General features: G+C 43.8%; 2 protein-coding genes across 2 annotated transcripts in view; one reads left to right on the top strand and one right to left on the bottom strand.

Annotated features, from left to right (window-relative positions):
- The window catches only part of LOC119168564 (sodium/potassium/calcium exchanger 4-like), a 115,845-nt gene extending 99,976 nt beyond the window's left edge, over window positions 1-15,869 (top strand). Inside the window, exons 15-17 of the mRNA XM_075866137.1 lie at window positions 5,392-5,504; window positions 5,596-5,661; window positions 6,159-15,869. Of these exons, the coding sequence (XP_075722252.1) occupies window positions 5,392-5,504; window positions 5,596-5,661; window positions 6,159-6,305 (326 nt within the window). The 3' untranslated portion in view covers window positions 6,306-15,869. The remainder of the gene's footprint in view (window positions 1-5,391; window positions 5,505-5,595; window positions 5,662-6,158) is intronic.
- A 2,889-nt stretch (window positions 15,870-18,758) lies between these two features.
- The window catches only part of LOC142765354 (uncharacterized), a 30,911-nt gene continuing 28,718 nt past the window's right edge, over window positions 18,759-20,951 (bottom strand). The window contains exon 7 of the mRNA XM_075866147.1: window positions 18,759-20,585. Within this exon, the coding sequence (XP_075722262.1) occupies window positions 19,905-20,585 (681 nt within the window). The 3' untranslated portion in view covers window positions 18,759-19,904. The remainder of the gene's footprint in view (window positions 20,586-20,951) is intronic.

Genomic DNA, 20,951 nt, shown 5'->3' with positions numbered 1-20,951 from the left:
TGAAAATCATGACTGCTGATTTTTCCTTACTGAATCTAAAATCTAACCTATCTCCCTCATTACCGCAGATGTCCATCAATCTCTGCAAATCTTCCTTGTTGTTGGCCATTAGCACTATATCATCTGCGTACATTAATGCTGGTAGTGCCTGATCAATAAGTTTTTCTTGTTTGACTAAAGAGAGGTTAAAGCCCAGTCCACTTCCCTCTAATTTTGCCTCTAATCCTTGTAGGTACATCATGAATGCCCCCGTTTACCTCTGCAGGCTTGGATACCTGTTTTTCCCACTTTATAACTACCTTGTTACCTTTATAGATACCCTTTAAAAGATTAGTGACTACATGTTCCACGCCTAGTGTGTCCAGTATTCCCCACAATTCCTCTTGAACCACGCTATCGTACGCTCCCTTGATATCCAAAAATGCTAGCCACAGGGGCCTGTGTTCCTTTTCTGCTATTTCGATGCACTGCGTTAGTGAGAACAGATTGTCTTCCAACCTCCTGTGTTTCCGAAACCCATTCTGCAGTTCCCCCAGCACCCCCTCATCCTCTATCCACGCCTGCAGTCTTTCCTTTATAATTTGCATCGCCAGCCTGTAGAGCACTGATGTCACTGCTATGGGACGATAGTTGTTTATGTCAGCTTTGTCCTTCTTTCCTTTATAGATCATGCTCATCCTGCTAAGTTCCCAATGCATTGGGAACTTCACCATCGATTATTATTTTGCTCACTGCCTCTCTCAAAGCCTGCTTAGACTTTGGACCTAATGTCTTTATCAGCCTAATTGGAATGCCATCTGGGCCTGTTGATGTACTACCAGGAACCCTTTTCTCAGCCCTTTCCCACTCTTGTTGTGAAAATGGAGCCATTGCACCACTTGATTCGTCCTTGTCTATTGTGGTGCATAAAGTACTTCTTTGTTGAAATTTTTCTGTCACCCTTGTTCTTATATATTCAATAGCTTCGTCCCCTTCTAGCCTAGCACCTTGGGCTGTAGTTATAAAACTCTGCTCTAGGCTCGTCTCATTTCTTAGGGAGTTTAGATGGTTCCAAAATTTCGCAGCTGCCTTTATATCTTTTTATGTACTTCTGCCAGCCACTGAGCTCCCTTCCTTCTAATCTTTTCATTGATCAGAAGGGATGCATCCCTTCTACAGCTTAGAAAGGTTGCCCATTTTCTTTCAACATCATCTGTCGGTTCACCCCGCTGCTTAGCATGTCTGTGTTCCCTAGAGGCTTCCTGACGTTTTGCTATGGCTCTCTTAACTTCCTCATCCCACCAACTTTTGGGTTTGTGTCTTCTTTTCCGGGGTGATTTGTCACGCCTCTTAGCAAGCTCTAGCTCAAAGAGTCTAATTAGATTCGTGTATGTCCACACTGTCTTATTATCCTCCGTGATTACTTTCTCAATTTGTTTAGTGGCTATTTCAATTTGCCTTTCTGAATAAAAATTTTCCTGTAGTTGCTCATCTTGTCTCCTTCCCACTTTCACTGCTCTTCCAAAACTTAGCTTGATACGTTTGTGATCGCTACCCAGACTTCTGGAGCCACCTTCATCTATGTGCATTCCCCTGAGCTTATCATACATCCTATGTGACATCAGTGCATAATCTATCGTCGACTGAAGCCTTCCTACCTCCCATGTTATTTGCCCTTCACACTTCTCAGTACTGTTGCAAATGATCAAATCAAGCCTTTCACACATATCCATGATCATTTTGCCTGTCGGGTCGGTATACCCATCTATATCTTCCATGTGCGCATTCATGTCTCCTAGTATAATTATCTCGCACTCTCTTCCTAACTCCTGAATGTCCTTTGATATACACTCTACCATTGCCTGGTTTTCCTCTCTGGCCTTTGCTCCCGTCCACAAGTACACGAAACCAAGGAGTGTCATTTGACCTGCCACTTTCCCTTTTAGCCATAAATGTTCCTTGCACTCCTGCTTGACCCTTTGCCAGGGTGTACTTTTATGAATGAATGCCCCAATACCACCCCCCTTTCTGCTGCCTTCTGTTCTATTACAATATTCCCACGCGTAGTCCGGATTGTTCGGAGGTTGTTCCATGTCCCTGAGATGTGTTTCTACAAAACCGTATACCATCGGCCTCTCTTCCCTTAGCTGTTCTTCTATCTCTTCCCACTTCAGCCTGTTCCTACCACCCTGCATGTTAATATACCCTATGTCTGAATTGGCTCGGCGCTCGTGGCTACGTCTATTTATGCCCCGGGCTCTACCTATCTTAGATATTGGTGCCACTTTGGAATCGTATCTGTCCATACCACCTGTCGAAGAGTCTCCCTGGTTGTTTTCCTCGTTACTAGCTATCCTGCACCCCGAAGGGCTCGCTTGCCCCCCAAAAAAGCTACTGCGCGTCCTGCAAGTCGCCAACCCACCTCATGACCTAGCCGCCCATCGAAGTGAATTCTGTCTCGTTGAAAACCCCCCCACCTATGCACCTCTCTGTTTATTTCCACCACCTCAAAGCCTTTCTCTCGACTCATCCACCATATCTCTTGGTTTGCGTTGACCACTGCTCTTTGCAGGTTGCTATCACGCACCGGTACCTCCGGTATCGTGCATATAACTACCTGTACCTTAGGAGAAGTGGCGCGCATGTCATCGACGCCTTTCGCCAGTGTGGCTGCTAGTCCTTCTGCATCTTCATTGAGGACATCGTTTAAACCGCCTGAAATTATCACGAGGTTTCGTCTATCAGCTGTCGTTTTGAGCTTTGCGCTCGCTTGCCTCATGACTGCTTCCAGTTTGCGTCCTGGGAACGCCCCTACCGCAACCCTCTTGTCACCTCTTACCCTCTCTTTGATGGCTTCTGTGCATCGATTTAAATTCGAGTCCCCGGCTATTATCACATGCTGTGACTTTTCAGCTGGAGCGTTCTGCACCTGGGGGCTACTTGCACCTGTGACGCCGGCTGCTTTGTTCCCTTCCTGCCCCACCACTACCTCGCTGAAGCTGGGCCTTGCGACAGTTGAACCGGCTAAACCTGTTTTTTCCAAACTTGCTTGCTTCTCCTCCTCCACCGTTCTGGTTGCCGGTTCCCTACTGTTCTCTCGGTAGGTCGCTTCTTTGTTCAGCTTCACTAGCGCTTCCTCGGCGGACTTCAGTCTTTATCCCATTGCCTTCGTTTTCTCTTGCTCTGTCGCCACCGCAGTCTCGAGCTCGGCGATTCTCCTCAGCAGTTCACTCTGGGCAACCATCATTTTCTCCATTTTTTCCTTGACCTCACATTGCCTACAATTCGCGTCAGCCTCTTCTCCATCCGCTTCTACGCTTGGGTCCACTTTCAAACCCACTCCACATCCTGAACACTTTACAGTCTTTTTAACCATACCTTTCTGACACCAATTGTCCCTATACTCAATAATTACTAAACTCGAACCCTGCACTTCGAAAAAAAAAATTCTAAGCTCTACTACAAAAATTTGCGTGTTCAATGTACGCGCACCTCCCCCACGGGGTGGCAAAAAAAACAACAAAAAATTTCAAACACACACACCCGCACTAACTAATAAATACCTGGTGTCTGGCCCCCGAAAAAGCCGTACCACAAAATAAGTACTACGAAGATTTCAACCACTGCCTTATAATTATAAAGACAAGCTCAAAACATGCAAAAACACTTATCTGCGCAGTCGATCCGGAGCGCTCAAAAAACACGTCCATCCACCTTGACAGCCTGAACTGAACTGAACTTAGAGAAGAGGAGCGACGCTCCCTCTCGCGCCCATATCTCGCGGTGGCGAGGAGGGCAGGATCGTATGCCTTGGCTGGCCACGGGCTTTACGTAGAACGATTCTGCTATAGTTACCGGGCGCACAAAGGTCACTGCAACCATTGCAGTCTCCGTTCGCGAAAGGCGCACGCTTTTCAGACTCGGCGAAGTAACAAATGAGACGCTTATTCGCATGCATCCGTACCTGTGAGTACGTTTCGTGCGTAATTTGTGCGCGAGAAACGCGGGGCACGTCTCGATCTGCTTTCCATTCTGCGCGTGACCTTTCAAATTGTTGCTATCACGTTCATTGGTTCACCTTTGCGGCGAAGCTGTGACTTTTTTATGTAATAAAGATTCGATGCGCCCAGATTGGTCGAGAAAAGTAGACGTACAGCCAAATCGATGTATAGTTAATCATTCTATCATTTCATTTAGCCGAGTAAAACCAGCCCACACAAGGCGAACCTTACAGTGGCCAATTCATCCAAGTCGGCTTCACCATATGCCTAGAAGCGCCAAACCCTGGAAAATACTAATTACTTATAATGGACAGTATACCTGTGAAGCTAATTTATGTCTAAATACTGTTAGTTAGGACACATACCAGTTAAGGTATATTAATTAGTGTGATATCCAATCACACACGAAACAAACTGGAGTTTCATGTGGTATAATTAGGCTATAACTATGCATATGACACTAGAAACACGCTGGAGTTTCACATGGTATAATTAGACTATAATTATGCATAACTAAGCTAAGGCAGCACCAAGGTAACCATATAAAAATCTTATTGTGGTTGATCATGACATCGTCAAACTAGTCTGATTACATTTAGGTGTAATAAAACAATGTCTTATGAAATGCAATAAAGTAATTGGTTCAATTTTTGTTAGCTCAAAGTGTCCAAGCTGAGGAAGATACTAATTACTATATAATCACCGAGTCTAATCACTAAGTTAAGATTCTAATGAGCCCCAAAACTAACTTTAATTATGTCTTCATACTTATTGTGCTTCTTTCATCATAACTATAGACTCATTTAAGTTCAACTTGGCCTAACGCAACAAAGAAAAGCTGAGCTGAGAAAACTTAATTTTATGTGTTTGGCTTTATTAGGTTTTGGGAGGCTGGCTACGCTGGATTAGGCTACATTTTGCGAGCCCGGCGTTGGAACCGGCGGTGTTGCAGCCGCTAGGTCAAAAAAGAAAAATAACTGCACAAGTTTGTTGGAGCCACAACAGCGACACCCAGTTGTCGTTTTGGCTACGAGCTTGTTGGACAGAGCGACGTGAGACGCCAACTGATACGACGTGGTGTGCATGCGCACCCCAGCAGCCCTCTCATTGCCAGATAGCGCATCGATGACTTCAGCCATGCGATCTTGTGGTCTGCACACTTATGCTCATGCCTGTACATGTATAGTTCTTCCAAAGCCCGCCTCCCACCTGCCTACACCTCTGCTAAGGACAAATGCTGTGCACAACACTAAAACAAACACAATTTTTAAGTACGTCACATATCATAAAAGTTTTTTTTTTTCCTTTCATAAGGCTGATGTCAATACCATTTAAATTGATCTGTCTATGAATCAGCTATACTTGGTCGTAATGGGTAACTGCCTTTTATTCGTCTTTTTCTTTTTTCCAGGTCAAGGGAACATGGCTATAGCTAACAGTATTGGAAGCAATGTCTTCGACATTCTAATAGGTTTAGCACTGCCATGGCTGATCCAGACGGGGATGGTGGAGCCTGGTTCACTTGTAAGTTCTGTGCCAACATGTCCGGCAATGCCACATGTGTTCATGCACCTGTGAAATTGGTGAACTAAACTTTGCAAAACTTCCTGTGCAGGCTTACATCAACAGTGGGGGCCTGGTGTGGTCAGTCGTCTTGCTATTCCTTACCATAATCATCACAGTGAGTTCAATTTCCTCCCGATTATAGCAGACTATTTACATAGGTCAAGCCCTGGCATCAACAGCAGATGCAGTGCGATACACTTACAACGATATTGAGAAAGGCAGAAAATTAGAACCAATTATCGTTATATCCTGGTGCTGCAACAGCATCAAAGATATTCTCCTTTTCCAGAAAACTAATATTTTTTATCAGTAAGGCCTCTGAAGGGAAAATGATGCAGGTGTCGCCGGCATTTTTTGTGGGCAGGTCTTTCGTTATCTTGCAACCCATGTCATGTCTGTGCCTGTGTGTATAACTCTTGTGAAAGGTTGAATACACTTGCAAACCTCACAGTTCCATTAAATTAGAACAATGTTTGATTCTATGTATCTACTAGTACAGCTGGAGTAGTTCCTAACTTTTGAGAAAGAAATGATGGTGAAGCTGAAAACTATGAAGAAACAAACGTGAAAGAAATTAAAAAAAGTAATGCGAACATGACGACTGCTGCGCAGATCTACACCATCCACCGGAGTCACTGGCTGCTGACCAAGAAGCTGGGCGTGTTTCTCCTGGTGGTGTATGTTATCTTCCTCATCATCTGCAGTGCGGTTGAGTTCAACCTGCTGGGATACGTGAACCCACCCATGTGCATCGAATGAGACACAGCCACTTCGCAACATCTCCAAAGGCGTCTACAGTGGCAGGCTGTTCTAGTTGGCCCGGTCGCAGGAAGTGATTCTTGGTACCGAATACAAACACACAAATATACACTTCAAAGCTGGGCTAATTGTGGGTGGCATAGAGCAAAGCAGGGCAATGCCAGGTGGACAATGATGAGCATTTGCGGCCATTGCTGGGCACTGCACTGGGTTATGTTTGGGGATGACGAAATACTGCTGGAACCATGCTTGACATTCAGGACAGGAGCACCTGATATCTAGGCCACATCTGTATCACCGGTATGAAGTATGTGTATGGGATACACAGTTGCCACCTTCATTATGATAAAGTTATGCCTACAGGAACTGGGCTGCCAACAGCAGATGAAGTTGTTGAACTTATATTTGAGTACGACGAAAGTAAGAAAAGCAATGTCATTTATACATCCAGAAAATGCACCATTGTTTGTGTGGTTGCAATAATCAGGTGTAACCTACATCAAAAGCTGTATGCCACATGTATCGCTACTTTATAATACATAGCAGAAATTAGTAACAAAACAATGTGGCACAATTAAGAGCATTAAAAGTGTGGCTTAATCAGGCTATAGTGCTTGATGCACTTCAAACAAAGAAGTCATTCAATACTGTGATGTAATGTTTTAGCTTTTTGTCCAAGAGCATATAGTGCACAGCAACCATCAAAATATAAAAAATAAAAAAAGAAAAGAACACAATGATGGTCAACAAAATTAAGCAAGTGGAAATTCTAGCAGAAAAGGAATGTTGATGTTTATTGATGAGGAAGTTTGAAAGTATATTTTTATCATTCAAAACTGACATGCTCTGTGACAAGCAATATAGCTACAGCACTGAAACTGTGGTGATATGTTTGTATTTAACCGTAGCTCTAAGAACCAATTAAGGTAGCCAGAAAGATGTGAGTACAGACGAGATATAAGCAAGAGCTGCACTGTAAGCTTTAACGAATGCCCTGTCGTGCAACTTTGTTCTCATCATTGTCTTCATAGCATGCTAACTGTTCAAGAAGGAAAACCCACCTTAAATGCTGTTCAGTGTGAGTTCAGAAGGTAGAAGGTTTGGGCGTGTTGGTTATTCATCCCTGTTCACAAAACAGAGCACACATGAACACATGGGACAGAAAGTGATCAGGACCTGATCTCTGTCTGTGCCCTGTGTTTATGTACACTCTGTTTTTATAAAGAACAGTGCACGTGCTCAAGCACCATATCATTTTTCATTCAACAAGAATTAATATAAAGTTCTTCATCTGAAGATTCGCTCTGCATTAGGCTTTAAGAAACATTGGCTGAACTCGTGATTTAAAAAGAAACAGGGGGTAGTCGATTAAGCGTACTGTCACATTCGACCACACTGTACAACATTTAGTCATGTTGCTTACGTAGTTCATGAAGCTGTTAGCCGACTCCCGTGACTGCGAGACGGTGTCCTTAGAACTAATTAACTCTCTTGGGAGCCTCATCAAAGTTGTGTGCTTGACTTCCAGTAATTTATATTGTTCTGTGGCATTGATACATGGTGCTTGCATCAGCTGCTGTGCATAAGCCACTAAGAGCAAAGGTTGTGTCTTTCAGTCATGGATAGCATTAGTCTTTAGGAAGTCTCAACTGCGTGTGGGAAGTCCAGTTTAATTTGAAACACTCTGCCATCGTTCGGTCGTAAAGACTGAGATATTCTGACTTCAGGTGTTCGTAGCATATGCCATGCATTTTGAAATGGGCAGTGCGAAGGCAAGGACAAAAGATAGAAGTAATACACATTGCACAGTGCTGTCTCAAACTAACTTCATTATAAGACTTTATTCGCGCTGCCCATTTCAAAATGCGCAACCAAATCCAACTTACCCAAACGTCAGTTTTTGTGTAGCATATACGTACTGTTTCGTGGTTAGTGCATTGCTGTTTCAAGGTGATAACTGGCACATTTCCAGGAGTAATGTAAAGTTAAGTAATAACATCATATACACTTTGAGAAAGGTCGTATTCAAGGAGTCTTTCTGTGACACAACAATAATTGTGATCAACGGGAACATTGGCAGAGGTGTATGGGACTGGGTGCATTGGTCAAGCATATTTTAAGGTGCAAAGTGCCACATTGACAACGGGCTAAAAGGGGAGTCATTTGGCACTTCGCGTGTGCGGTGACTCTTTCTTTTGTTTGTTGTCATTGTTGCACCTTGCACTTGAAAATAGACATGCAGTGAGATGCATTTGTTTTGCAGTGTACTTAAAGTACGCCCACAACAATGATGAGCTCACATGCACTTCCTGACATTATCACCGGCACAAGTACAACTGGGTCATGTGCAACGTGTTCGCTGTCAGCGTGACACGACATTCCTGCAAGAGAATGGTGAGCACCGAGTTTTCGAGTGAGAATGTACAAGCGAACCATACCACGATTACTGCTGTGTGAGGAAAAGACATCCCAAATATGCTTTTCCTTAGAGTGTGAGGTGCATTCAAGATGATTAGCAATATAATTAGGCTGCCCTAAACAGAAAGCCCTAAAGTCAAGATAACTACGAAACAATGCAGAGACACAAAAGGAGGGACACATTGTTCTAATTTATTTTAGACGATTGCCTGCTCTCTGCCGTGGCATCATGTTGTAGCTGTGGAAGTAAATGATGTGAAAGTGATCACAGTAGAGATAGCCAGTGGTACGCATCAATGCTACAAGATAGACATGTTTTTACACAACAAGCTCCTTCATTACATCGCTTCAGGGAAATCATGCAGACATTGGCCGTCTAGCATTCCGGATTATTCAGTAGCGAGGATTGAAGTGACATTTAGCACAAGGCAAGGACCGCAGTCTCTGCACTGGCAAAGTTTGCCGAGTGCCAAGACGAGAAGGCGCACTTCCGAGGTGCGCTGTCCTAGTCCAATGACCAAGAAGCGTGAGTACCATGTCTGTAAGAACTCGTGTTGATGGAACATCTATGCTCTGACATTGCTGTAACTTTGGGAACACCGATTCAGTATGTCGCTATAATATACTCAATTCAGATAGCAGACGAGAGAAACCTCAGTTCATGATGCGCTCGTACGCACGCTCTTCAGAAAGCCGCATAAAGTGATCCAGTGGAGGTTTACACGATTACCTGCAGCTTCATTAAATGGAGTGCTTGTCTAAAAGCTGTGTTCACTCAGGAAGGCCTGTAGGTGCAGCCATGCGTTGATTGTTGTCCTTTGAATGCCAAGTGTGGGACTTGCCTGTACAGTGAGCGCTCAATACAAACTGCCACAATCTATTGGGACTTGCCAGATTGTATCTGAATGTTGCAATGAGCCAGTGGTGCGTACCAGAGGTACACAGCACTGTAGGTCAGTGCTTTGAAAGGGTGCATAGGAAAAAGGTACAAAGTCAATGGTACATCCTGTCTCGTTGAAAACAAATGTTTCTCTCATAACCTTTGGCATTCTATGCGATAAGCATAAGGATGCCAAAGGGCTGTTGTGAGACCATGCCACGCATTGGTGAACGTAAAAGAGTGACGAAGCGTATAGTTAAACAAGCTCCCCACTTCTTAAGATTCAATGAAGTTAGTACCAGTGATCATTCGAAAAATTTGTTGGCTGTTACAGAGGGAGATAATTTATTAGAAGGCAGATAGGCCAGTCTGAGCTCGTTTGCTCTAGCCTGCTACTCTGAAAAGAGTAAGAGAGACAGGGAGGAAAATTGGAATTGATGGGCTGGTACAGAGCAAAACTACACAATGTGCCTGTACAAAAAGCCACTAACACACAGCGATACATTTAGGCCATACATTTATTACACGTACTTCCAGCCAAATGCTTTTGTGCATAAAGTAACAGTCGTACTTGAAGGTTCGATGAAAAAATGTACAACTTACTACCTATGTACTATCAAATGGCCGGCTGTGAGAGCAATAGTTAAAAAGAATAATGTAAAGATGGTCTTTTCCAAAAGCCTCTTTCATTTTTTAAACCTTGTGCCCATATAGGTTCGAGCTGCTGCTTTTGAAGAGAAAATTTATCTCACAATGTTCGTGCAATGTCATCGTGAAACCGTGATTTTTGTCTCCCGAGCCACAACAAAGTCTTTCACTCTTCTTTGGGATCTAACCCAACCTACCAAACATGCTTCCAGAAGGCACGCCCACCGCGTGTTAGAGCTGTTGAACCTCGTATGTATTGCCTTGTGTGAAAAAGATTTTGAACACCCATAATGTAAGTGTTATATAGATATATATATATATACATACATAGTGGTACTATTCATATGTGCTTGTTGATTTCAGTCAAATGTGCTTTTTATTTCAGCTCAGTGATGAATTATAGATTCTAAGGGTCTTGTTTACTGTTGCCCAGTGCTTTAGTTTTTTTTTTTGTCTTGAAGATTGAACGGCTTGTGGACTGGAAAATGAGCGTGCATGTTCGTGTATGTTGAGCTAGGTGTTGTGTTGTTCTTGTATTAGTGTCTTTCAACCCAGGAACCTGCGATGGTCTTTAGTAGTTGATCCTCTCAGTGAAAAGCAAGAAAATGTCAAAGGCAGCATTGCAATATGCATGCTACAAAGGATTGTGAACACAGCAGCCCATTTGCTGTGAAATGTTATTGCATTCCACCCGTTCACTTGAGAGTTGTCTTTCACTTGTATTTACAACAACGACACATATAATGCGTAAAAAGCCTAGAGATGAATTTACCAGGCGTGAAATACCTGTTTCGGTATTGATTCTATATGATGATAAAATTCAGAGAAATTGCGCACAGAACATTTTATTTGTTGGTAAACTCACTCGTGGCTGACAATGTTTGTACAATCAGTAGGCAGCTGCACAATAAGTAGCACAAGGATGAAAGGACGAACTTTTATTCCCCAGTTTCATAGCTAGACAAATGGCTGCATAGAATTTACGTCGCCTTCATTTGTGCAAATCATTTTAAATGTGGACAAGTCTACTCAGGTAATGTGCGTTGTGCAAATCGCTTTCGTTCCTACTTTCTCAACCTGAAGGAACATTGATTACCTAGGGTGCCAAAGCATGGTGCTTAATATAACGTCTTGACGCTGGCACAATTTGACTTCAAGGTGTGCCAGAAGAGGCATATGTACAATCAAACTAATGTCGGCAATCGTTCAAACAAACTTTTTAATCAATGACACAAACTATATATATATATATATATATATATATATATATATATATATATATATATATATATATACATAAGCCAGAGAGGGCTTGGTGACATCTGCTGCTAATAGGTACCAAGTAATACCCCTGTCACATGGTAACGAATGGCATTGAGCAGACCTAATGTCATTTTACTTGCATGTTGTCACATGACGAAAACAAGTATAATTTTGAAATTATGATCATGACCTTAGCCCTCCTGAGCCGCGACTATGGGAGAAATTAAAATATACTGAAATTTGCATGTAACCCGTGCGCATCCACAGAAATAATGTTTATGGGCAAAACAATGCTCCTAGAATGTTAACGCGGCCGTTTTACACAACTTGCTACAGCTGCATGACACACTCAAAAACCAACATTGCCAAGATGTGGCCAGGCATGAGTACAGTGAAATGAAGCGGGGCGCATCAATTAATTTCCTGGCTGCAAAAATGAGACGGTGGCAGCCATTTTGTGTGGTAGTTACCACCTTGCTCACCACAATACGTGCGGACAGACGATCATCGTCGGTGATACAGGTAACAGTGACAACAAAGCACAAACGAAACCACGGCCGGCGTCAGCTTTCTTTTGGAAACTTTCGCACTTGCTATCATGTCATCAAACCAGTAATAAGTTTACATAGTAAGGAATAAGATATTTACAAATTGTAGAAGTTACCTATACGTAAGTTAACAGCAATCTCCCTAAAAGTCCCTGGTGTCGAGACTACTCATTCAGTCTAGAATTGAATGCATGTCCCAAGAACTCATTCGACAGAAAGTGTCATTTTCATCAAATGGCATTAGTGGCAAACAAATGACATTGCAAAGGAATTACATTGCAAAGGAATTACATTCGCTTCAAATGGCATTAAATTCCCTGTGTAACAGGGGTATAAAAAATCGAATCTGAAAAGGCTTTCCTGAACTAGGTAGCCAATCATGCTGACAATGATGAAATCATGCAATCATTAAGACTTTGTGAGTCAGTCGATCAGCAAGTGTGATCGCAAAACATAAAAAGGCATGCTGAATCTGAACAATCAAGACAACAATGTCAGCCCTATTTCCTTGTTTTGTTGCTTAATTAACCTAAATAAAGTGACAAAAGACAGACATTGCTGTTATTTTAATGCATGCTCCCCCCTGATCCCGTGTGCTGACAACAATCGTGATTTAAAAAAAAAATCTTTCGTAACAGTTGAACAATCTTTCTCATACGTCGCATTCGTGACTGTACCAAATCAAAACCTTCACAATCGTTTTTGAAGACTTAACATATGTACAATAACGTATGCGGGTTCCCAATCAATTTGCAACGCTACGTTGCAACTGTCATTGTAGAGACTATCAGTGTGTGTTGTGAAGCATGCAAAGCTCTGCAAGAAGCACATGCTTTACTCGTTTGTCTGGTCACAAAGCCCCCGCCCCCCCAAAAAAAGCAATATGTATAAATATATATAAACCACACAAAACCTCCCAATGTTGTGTGGTATGCAGGTACAGCGCAAACTTCGAAAGTGTGAAAGCAAGCGTTGGTTGCATCTGCTTTGTGCCATCGGCAAATTCGTGGCTCCGTAATATACGTCATGCGTATGCAACTTTGTGCTGTTGCATGCCGTGTGCAGAACAAGTATGGTGTGGTGGTAACCTCCAAATCTTCTTTGTCTTCGAGTACTAAATACAGCTCGTATGTTGCTCCTGTTTCACTTTGTCGTGCATTTGTGCGGTGGTGGTGTAAATTTTGAAGAGTTCATATACTGGACGTGTTGTTGTTGCTTTACAAATGATGTTGTAAATGTGCTTCATCGAAAAATGCTTTGTGCTTGAACTTGTTGAACTTTGCGTGTTGTTGTGAATGCTATGATGACACTGCTGTTTAGACTCTGACCTGTTGCAGTTTTGATCAGGTAAGCGTGAAATTTAATGCATAATTTAGGAAATGTAATTGCATAGCTATGTGACCACGTTATGCGTGCTGTTAAGAGACAAAGTAGCTCTACAGTTGATGAAGAGTATGTGTGCGTTTATTACCGCAATTATCGTGTAGGACATAGCGTTTAAGTTGCCATTTGTGCACACGACAGTGGCACTAGCATTGCGTAGCACTTAAATGTACGTTCACTACTGCCCTGAGATGTGCAGAAATTTTGGAGTGATGAAGTGGTGTCATTCTGAGAACAGCACTTAATCCGCTGCCGACATGCGCACCTGGTGCTTTGAGGTGACAATTTGCGCGATACCGAACCGCAGTCGAGAAGAATGTTTTGATTGGTGACCCTGTGTGAAATTATGGGTGATGGGTGATAGACGGGGCTTTCATTGTGTACGTTAGTCACGTTACATTCGAATTGAGATGCTTACAGCTATTATTAAAGAGCGATGCCAGCTACAGAGAAACAGCCTCCACACAATGAGGCGATGACAAACTTGGCTGCGATAGGGGAATGTAAAGTGGGCTTTTGCGTCGATTTTATCCCACGGAAATGGGTGATGTGCAATGCTTACGCCAGTATTTACACCACATATCTTTTTTATAAACTCATTTTTTCCACTGAAACCGGGAAACTAAGAACTCTTTAGCAGTTTCGCTAACTTGTAAGCCTACAGTATTTTTCGTGCACAGATTGACAATTGCTCCAGGGCAGTGCTGCAAAACAGTGGTCCTTTTAGCTGATGAGCCGCTCACCCATTCATAGATGTCATATAGACAACATTACTTTAGATGGACGTGTGCAGCCATCTTGGGCTTTTATACAACCGATTTCTCAGTTTCGTATGTCATGACTGTGGGTCACGAAACAAGTGTTCTTATGCATGTGAGTCTAGTGCATTGCCTGTCAGTTATGGGTACACAATATGGTAGTGTTAGCGGCCCAAGATGGTGCCACTACAAAACACATAGTAAAAGTCTATATAAACCCTGACAATTGTGAGGCAGCATTGTAGAAGCCTCAGCACTCGTAATTGTGCAACCCAGTCTTTCATTTACAGTGCCAAGAAGAACCCTCCAATTTTCGTGCTCCGTAACCCTCAGAGTGAACCAAGCAAAGTTTTTCTCGTGTGTTCTTTTGAAGTATTGTGAAGCAGCACGCAATTTCACACGAAGTGTTTCACCACGAAGCTGCAAACCTTACTCTGACGGCATTTCCCCAAAAGTGCATCGACGCTGCCGTCAAAGCTTGTCGTAAAGCAAACTCCAATGGCTACCAAAGCGCAGCATTTCCCGCTCCAAGTTGGGCAAGTTCTTTCCCACAGCTTCACTTAAAATGGATCATAGTTTTGGTCTCTTCGTGGGAGATAAACTCACTGCACATTAATTTGATATCACACGCTCCACCATCAAGGCATGGATTAAACTGGTAACGCTAGGGTGCGCAAGGTCAATTTTTTCTCAACGTCTACTTATTTGCAGCGCAGAAGAGTAACATTTTGTTGTGAAAAACTTTGAAGCCAAACAAGTGCATTCATATTACTGTAGCAACAGACATTGCGATGCTGATGAATAAAGGTGCTAAAGCAATAGGAGAAAGGAAACTAAAAAACATTAAAAAAAAAGACATTTCTGAGAGAAATAGTCTACCAGTGTTCGTGGTGAAACACTTTGAGCAACAAAGTGATAGAAACATGGGCTTTCAGAGCAACATAAAAAAAAGGCTGCCTGCCAATGTAGCAGTGTAGTTGACAGGTAGTGTGGTCGAGCTAGAGTACGGCGATGTCTTTCAAGTCACGCTTACACTACCCAGAGGCGAGAGCTTGTTCTTGAGGTGGATCCAACCTGTTTAGTGGTGTAAGGCTGTTTGTTCTGGTGCTGGTTTCGTTTAGAGAAACTGCCCGCATTGTGAATACACTGATGGTGCTTCGAAGATGTGTTTCTCGTCTTTCGATACAATCTCTCATCAGCCCGAGCCGCTGTCCCCACGTGACCGTGACGTTGTCCTGATGATACGTCGGTTTGCCAATGTTTGTCTCTTGAAGGAACTCAGCCTTCTAGAACCAACTTTCCTAACTGACAAACATTTTTACGCATCAGAATGAGCGTGAGCAAGCAAAACATGTGTGTTGGCTTGCAGCAGTTTTCAGAAATATTTGCAGCACGTGTCGTTCTTCCCCAAAGGACAGTTTTGCTCCTTTCAACGGAAGGTATTTCCCCTCGAGGGCAATGCTGAACTTCTGAAAGAAAGCGAACTTTCAAAGAAAAAGATATATTTGACTGAGGTATCTTGCAGTGCTTGATGGTGTATATCAATAGACTGGCTCGATTTCACAAGCCGCATGTAGAAAATCTTTGAAATGTCTGTGTCTTGCTTTTTTTATTGTTTGAAATGTACAAACAAAATGTCTAAATAAAAACAAATGGATTGCATCCACTCTTTTGTTTTCAAACAAAGTTTTGTTTACTCTCAATAAAGCTAGCAGTGTTCACATGCTCTGCAAAGAGGTGTACATCATACACACAACATGGTGAGCACAACTTAAAAGAAGACACCACTCAATGATCCACACATTTCAGTAACTGCATGGTATGGAAGATTATTAGCATCTCAACATGATGTTCTGTGACCTAAGCAGAAATGTCACATATACACATCATAACTTGATAAGCCGCTGTTTCGCCATCAAGGAGAAGCAGTAGTGAATGCAATGGCAACAAATTAGAATTTTGTATGCAGTAAGGCTAGCAGCCAACCCTTTTGAATCTAACCTCGCATAACTCAACAAAACACTGGTTTAAGCGAATACGGCTGCTTCGGAGAATGAAATGGTCTTTGTGCTGTCAGTCCTCTAAACGCAAAGTAAGCGTTGAGAGGAAAGCAAGTATGCAAGCTGTCTTCTTATCTGTGTTTTGATAGTGTATGCGCCAGCTCTCACGATGGCGCCCCTGTGAGCCAAGTTCGCAGTTGCTGCTTGAGCCACACATCCTCCCTTCCACGCTATTTCGCTGAAGAAAGATGGCTTCCTGCTTGATCTGACATCAACTGCAGGCTTTGCACGCAAGGCGATGTTATTGCGTGCACATGAACACGACCAGTTCATTTAACTACTACTTCATCCATGTTCGTCCTCAGTGCTTGAGTGATTCTAATCACACATAGAACATTCGATACGGGGCCATCTTATCGATTTATACTTAATACGGAACATGACAGCAACGGCCAAAACCTGCAGAGTGTATCCCACATAATTGCTGCCACAATAAAAAAGGGCAGGGTTCTACCTAACATTGCATAATTATTGTCATTCTGCTGGTGTTGGAGAATGGCCTGTGCCACCAGGGGGCAAGTAACCCACGCCGCATTGCTTTGCAGTTTTAATAACTTTGCCAATATCACTACTGCTAGAACCAGGGTCAATGGCGACCTGTCGCTCTACCAATAACATCATGCGAGACGTTTCTGCAGAGGTCATGTGACTGCGAGCTCACAAGTGGCATTTATTTTTTGCACAATGCAAATTAGCCATGGAATACTTTGCCTTAACCCTGTAGAACTTGTTAGACTGTCACGTCCGTAGTATTTGAATGAATATTACAGTAATATTTATAATGACGTTTATAATGACCCTCGGAAGTGCTGTGGGCCCTTTTATTGGACAGTGCAGTCTGGACCCATTCCTCGGTCTAGGAATCTGGAAAAATTATACTTTATAATCAGCCTTCCCGGGCTCCTTTCGCAGCTGTTTACAGCCGGTGTCTGTAACCACATCGCACGAAATTGGGAAAAAAACTTAGTGCCATAGACACAGTGGGGTTCGAACCCGGGTCTACTGGGTGCCAGCCCAATATTCTACCACCGAGCCACTCTGGTGCTTGGGACTTTTAGGCAGGCTTTATGTCGGGAAAGCAAGCGCGTTAATACGACACATAAAGCATTTCAAAACAGCGAAAGAACAACCAGTCATCGCATAATGCGAATAGCGTAACGAGTGGGTCGTTCAATGCTTCAACCCATAACAAAAGCTTGTTCTTGTTCACCTATTAACTGTGGGGCATACCCACATCAGGCATGATTTGTCATCGTCATCAGCGCCTGCATGAACAATCGCACAAAATTTTTCGCAATAGTTTAGCGGATACCACACTTCTCAGAAGAATGACGAAAAATAGCATAGTGAATGCTGGCATACTACCAAAAAAATTTTAATAATAATGCCATAGTCCCCACGCGGGAGACCTAAGGCCCAATCAGCGAAAGCTCAATTGGACTTCTAATAAAGTTGTTACCAACCAACAAATACTATAGTGGGTATAAAGCAAGTGTGCTTGCCGTAGTTACCCAATGAGTGTTAAGAAAAGGCTCTGAAAAGCTGCTCTTCCAGCTTTGGCTGTGACTGTGCTGTGCCTTACGCGCAGGCCAGTCGTTTGTTTGATGGAGAGCTTTGGGCCAGGGAACTTGCCATGTACATGATGTAAATAAATACTCAGTTATGTTCAACTTCCTGCTGCCTTGACACCTTCGTCCCTGATCTCCGGTGACTGCAAAGGCCGGTCGCGACACCACCCACCAAAAAGTGCTCAACCGTATTCTTTGTTATCAGCCGCAGCATCAACAAAGTGCAAATAGTAGTAATGCCTCACAGATGTCGCAGGTACCTAGTTTCTTTGCAGAATGACGAATAATGTCATAGTGGGTGCTTTCCTACTTCATTAAAAAATATGATTTGTGGTGTAGTGCATACCTTGCAAGTGTATTTCTATTACTTGCCCGACAGTTTACAACGGTCTCTAGGAAAGCTGTTGTTCAAGCTCCCACAGTCACTGTGCTGCGTATTCCCCGCAGGCCTGGTGTCTTTTCCTCAATTTGCATAGAAACTTGGACTAAACTACAAATGCTTGAAACGTGTTACACTTTGCCATCTGCCCACGGCTTACACTGTGAGTGAACATGAAGCGTTACATTTTCCCGGTGCATGTTTCGACATAAGAAATGCAAGTGTAATCCAAGAATTCGCTCGAGTAGGTAAGACACCAAACTGATCCCCGATATTAAGCTGCATTGTGGCATGGACCCTTGTCTAATAGAAATAACGGGAAAGTTGCAGCGGTGGCTTAGTAGACCAGTAACCCAAACAGAACCATTCGTAGCGTGGTAATTTAAAAAATCCTCCATTAGGGAACAAACATTTGGGGCAGTGCAAGAAAACAAGGCGAACTCCCACAAGAGAAGCCAAGGCAATACGCATCGGGGCGTATTAACGAGTGTGCAGATGCTCAGAACTAATCTCAGGCAACAGATTGCATAGTCACACAAGACAGCATCTGGATTTTTTCCGCATTTATTTTCAAAGTTCAACAAAATGACCCATCCACACTGCACTAAGCGCACACTCAAGAAAAATTAACAAAAAAGGCAGGATCAACTCGCACTTCCATAGTCCCAATGCCAGTTCAAGTTCCACTGCAATAACATCCATCACTGAAAATGCAGCGTCCTTTCAAGCTGGGCTGCTTTTCTCAAGGGCAACACTGTTGTAAAAGACACAGAAATCAAAGTCTTTGTTTAGCATGTGTGGACCCAAACACAACACACTTGAAGTGTTTACGACACTTGGCACGGCATGATGCGAATGCACAAATTTGACCAATGCCCAAAAACGCCTAACGAAACGGTGTGCGCAACATAAAGCACGTTTGCGCGACAAGAATGTGAGCATTTCGCGCATTCTGTACTACTGTCAGGGCTGTGGTGATGTGATGCACAGCAAGCTGCAATGCAATATGACTCAACCATTGACAAAGCACCCTGAGCTATACATCATAGGTATACAGGGAGCAAGGCTGAGTAGTGTACTTCTTTGAATGTAACATGAGAAATCAACATGGCTAATCGATACAGCAACGGCGATTCCACTGATAGTGCAAGTGTGTGTGTGTATGTGTATATATATATATATATATATATATATATATATATATATGCATTAGGCTTTCCACACTTTTGTCTACACTGCTGAACTTTGCTTACAAGAAGTGCATATTGTGATCAGTCTTTGGTTGAACAAACATGGAAGCAACACTGTGTCCCAAGGAATGCACAAAGGACACATGCACGTATGCGAATAACAAAACAAAGACTTCACAGTTGCTCGGAAACTGTGCACCAGCAAGACCTCTGCCGTGTCACCTACATTAGGGCCAATTGTTCCATATTTTGAATGTGACATCCCTCACTGTACCAATCCTGCATGCCTTCTCACTGGATTGTCTCATAAAACCACAGGAAAGTTAACTCAAGTCATCCAACTGAAAAGACGGGAATGCCACCAAAAGTATGGTACTCTTTCAAAAAAGTTGCTGCAAGGCAGCAAAGATTAATACCACTTCGTGTTTCCAACCCGGGGAAAAAAAGTGAGAGGGAAAGGGGCAAGAATAGAGAAGGACCCACACTTGGCACTAACAAGCGTGCTCAGTTGGTGATGCGCGTAATCCTGACTGACGGCACCCCCGTTGGGTTCTGTTGCCTTGGCGGAGGTGGAGCCAGGTAACCACCGGGTGGAGGTGGAGGCGGATATGACATCACGGGCCCAGCTCCCGTGTACGGAGGCATGGAGGTGGGCGGAGGCGGGGGGTGGTGGTATGGTGGTGGGGGAGGAGCACTCGCATACGATGGGGGCGGATGGGGCGGTGGTGGCTGATCAGGTCTGTGGTGGTAGTAAGGCGGTGGCGGCTGGGCTGTGGGGGGCGGAGGTGGTGGCGGATGAGTGGGCGGCGGATGATTCGTCGGAGGCAGCGGCGGAGGTGGGGGCGGGATGCTGTAGTTGTGAGGCATCGGTGCCGGCGGCGGGTAGCCGCCCCTGTAGGCTGCCTCGGGGGGTGGCAGACTGTCGCCCATGGGGGGTGGCAGCTCGCGGTGCATTGGGGGTGGCTGCCCGACGTCCACGGTCATGGGCTTGCTGGTGCAGCTGTCGATGGTGGGGATGGGCATACCTGCCATGGGGGGTGCAGTGGGCGGCGGCGGTGCGGATGACGTTGACGGCACCGCCACTGCAACGGGCGCCGCCGCCACTAGGTCTGGCGGTGCCTGCTGAAGCTGTGGTGCCGGCAGCTGGATGGGTGGCGCCCCCGCAGGAGACTTTGGTGGGGAAGGCTGCAACAGCAAAGGAGGAAGGAAAGCTCACATAAATATTGTGCTGCTCTCATGATGGCGAGAAATGATACAAAAGAATAATGAATATTTGCAGAGCGTGTGCTAACACATGCAACGCTACAGAGAGCCATGAAATGTCGGCATGGGGGCTTGTTATGCGAAGAACCAAGAACAAAAGCAGAAAGGCTCCAATACACTTTTTTAGTCAAGTGCAGCGCCAGGTCAAACCGAGAAAGAAGCACCTCCTTTCTCAAGCAAGTTCATGCTCACGAGGACTTGCAGCCAAAAATCGACCAAGATGGCTGAAAATAAATATCGTTTGCAATGTTTGAGCCTCGTTTTTGCCAGTGAACTTAATGCCATTTT

The sequence above is a fragment of the Rhipicephalus microplus genome, chromosome 6 (assembly GCF_043290135.1).
Source record: "Rhipicephalus microplus isolate Deutch F79 chromosome 6, USDA_Rmic, whole genome shotgun sequence".
Classification (NCBI taxonomy): Eukaryota; Metazoa; Arthropoda; class Arachnida; order Ixodida; family Ixodidae; genus Rhipicephalus; species Rhipicephalus microplus.
The sequence above is the reverse complement of the archived record's forward strand: the minus strand, read 5'-3'. Positions and strand labels throughout refer to the sequence as shown.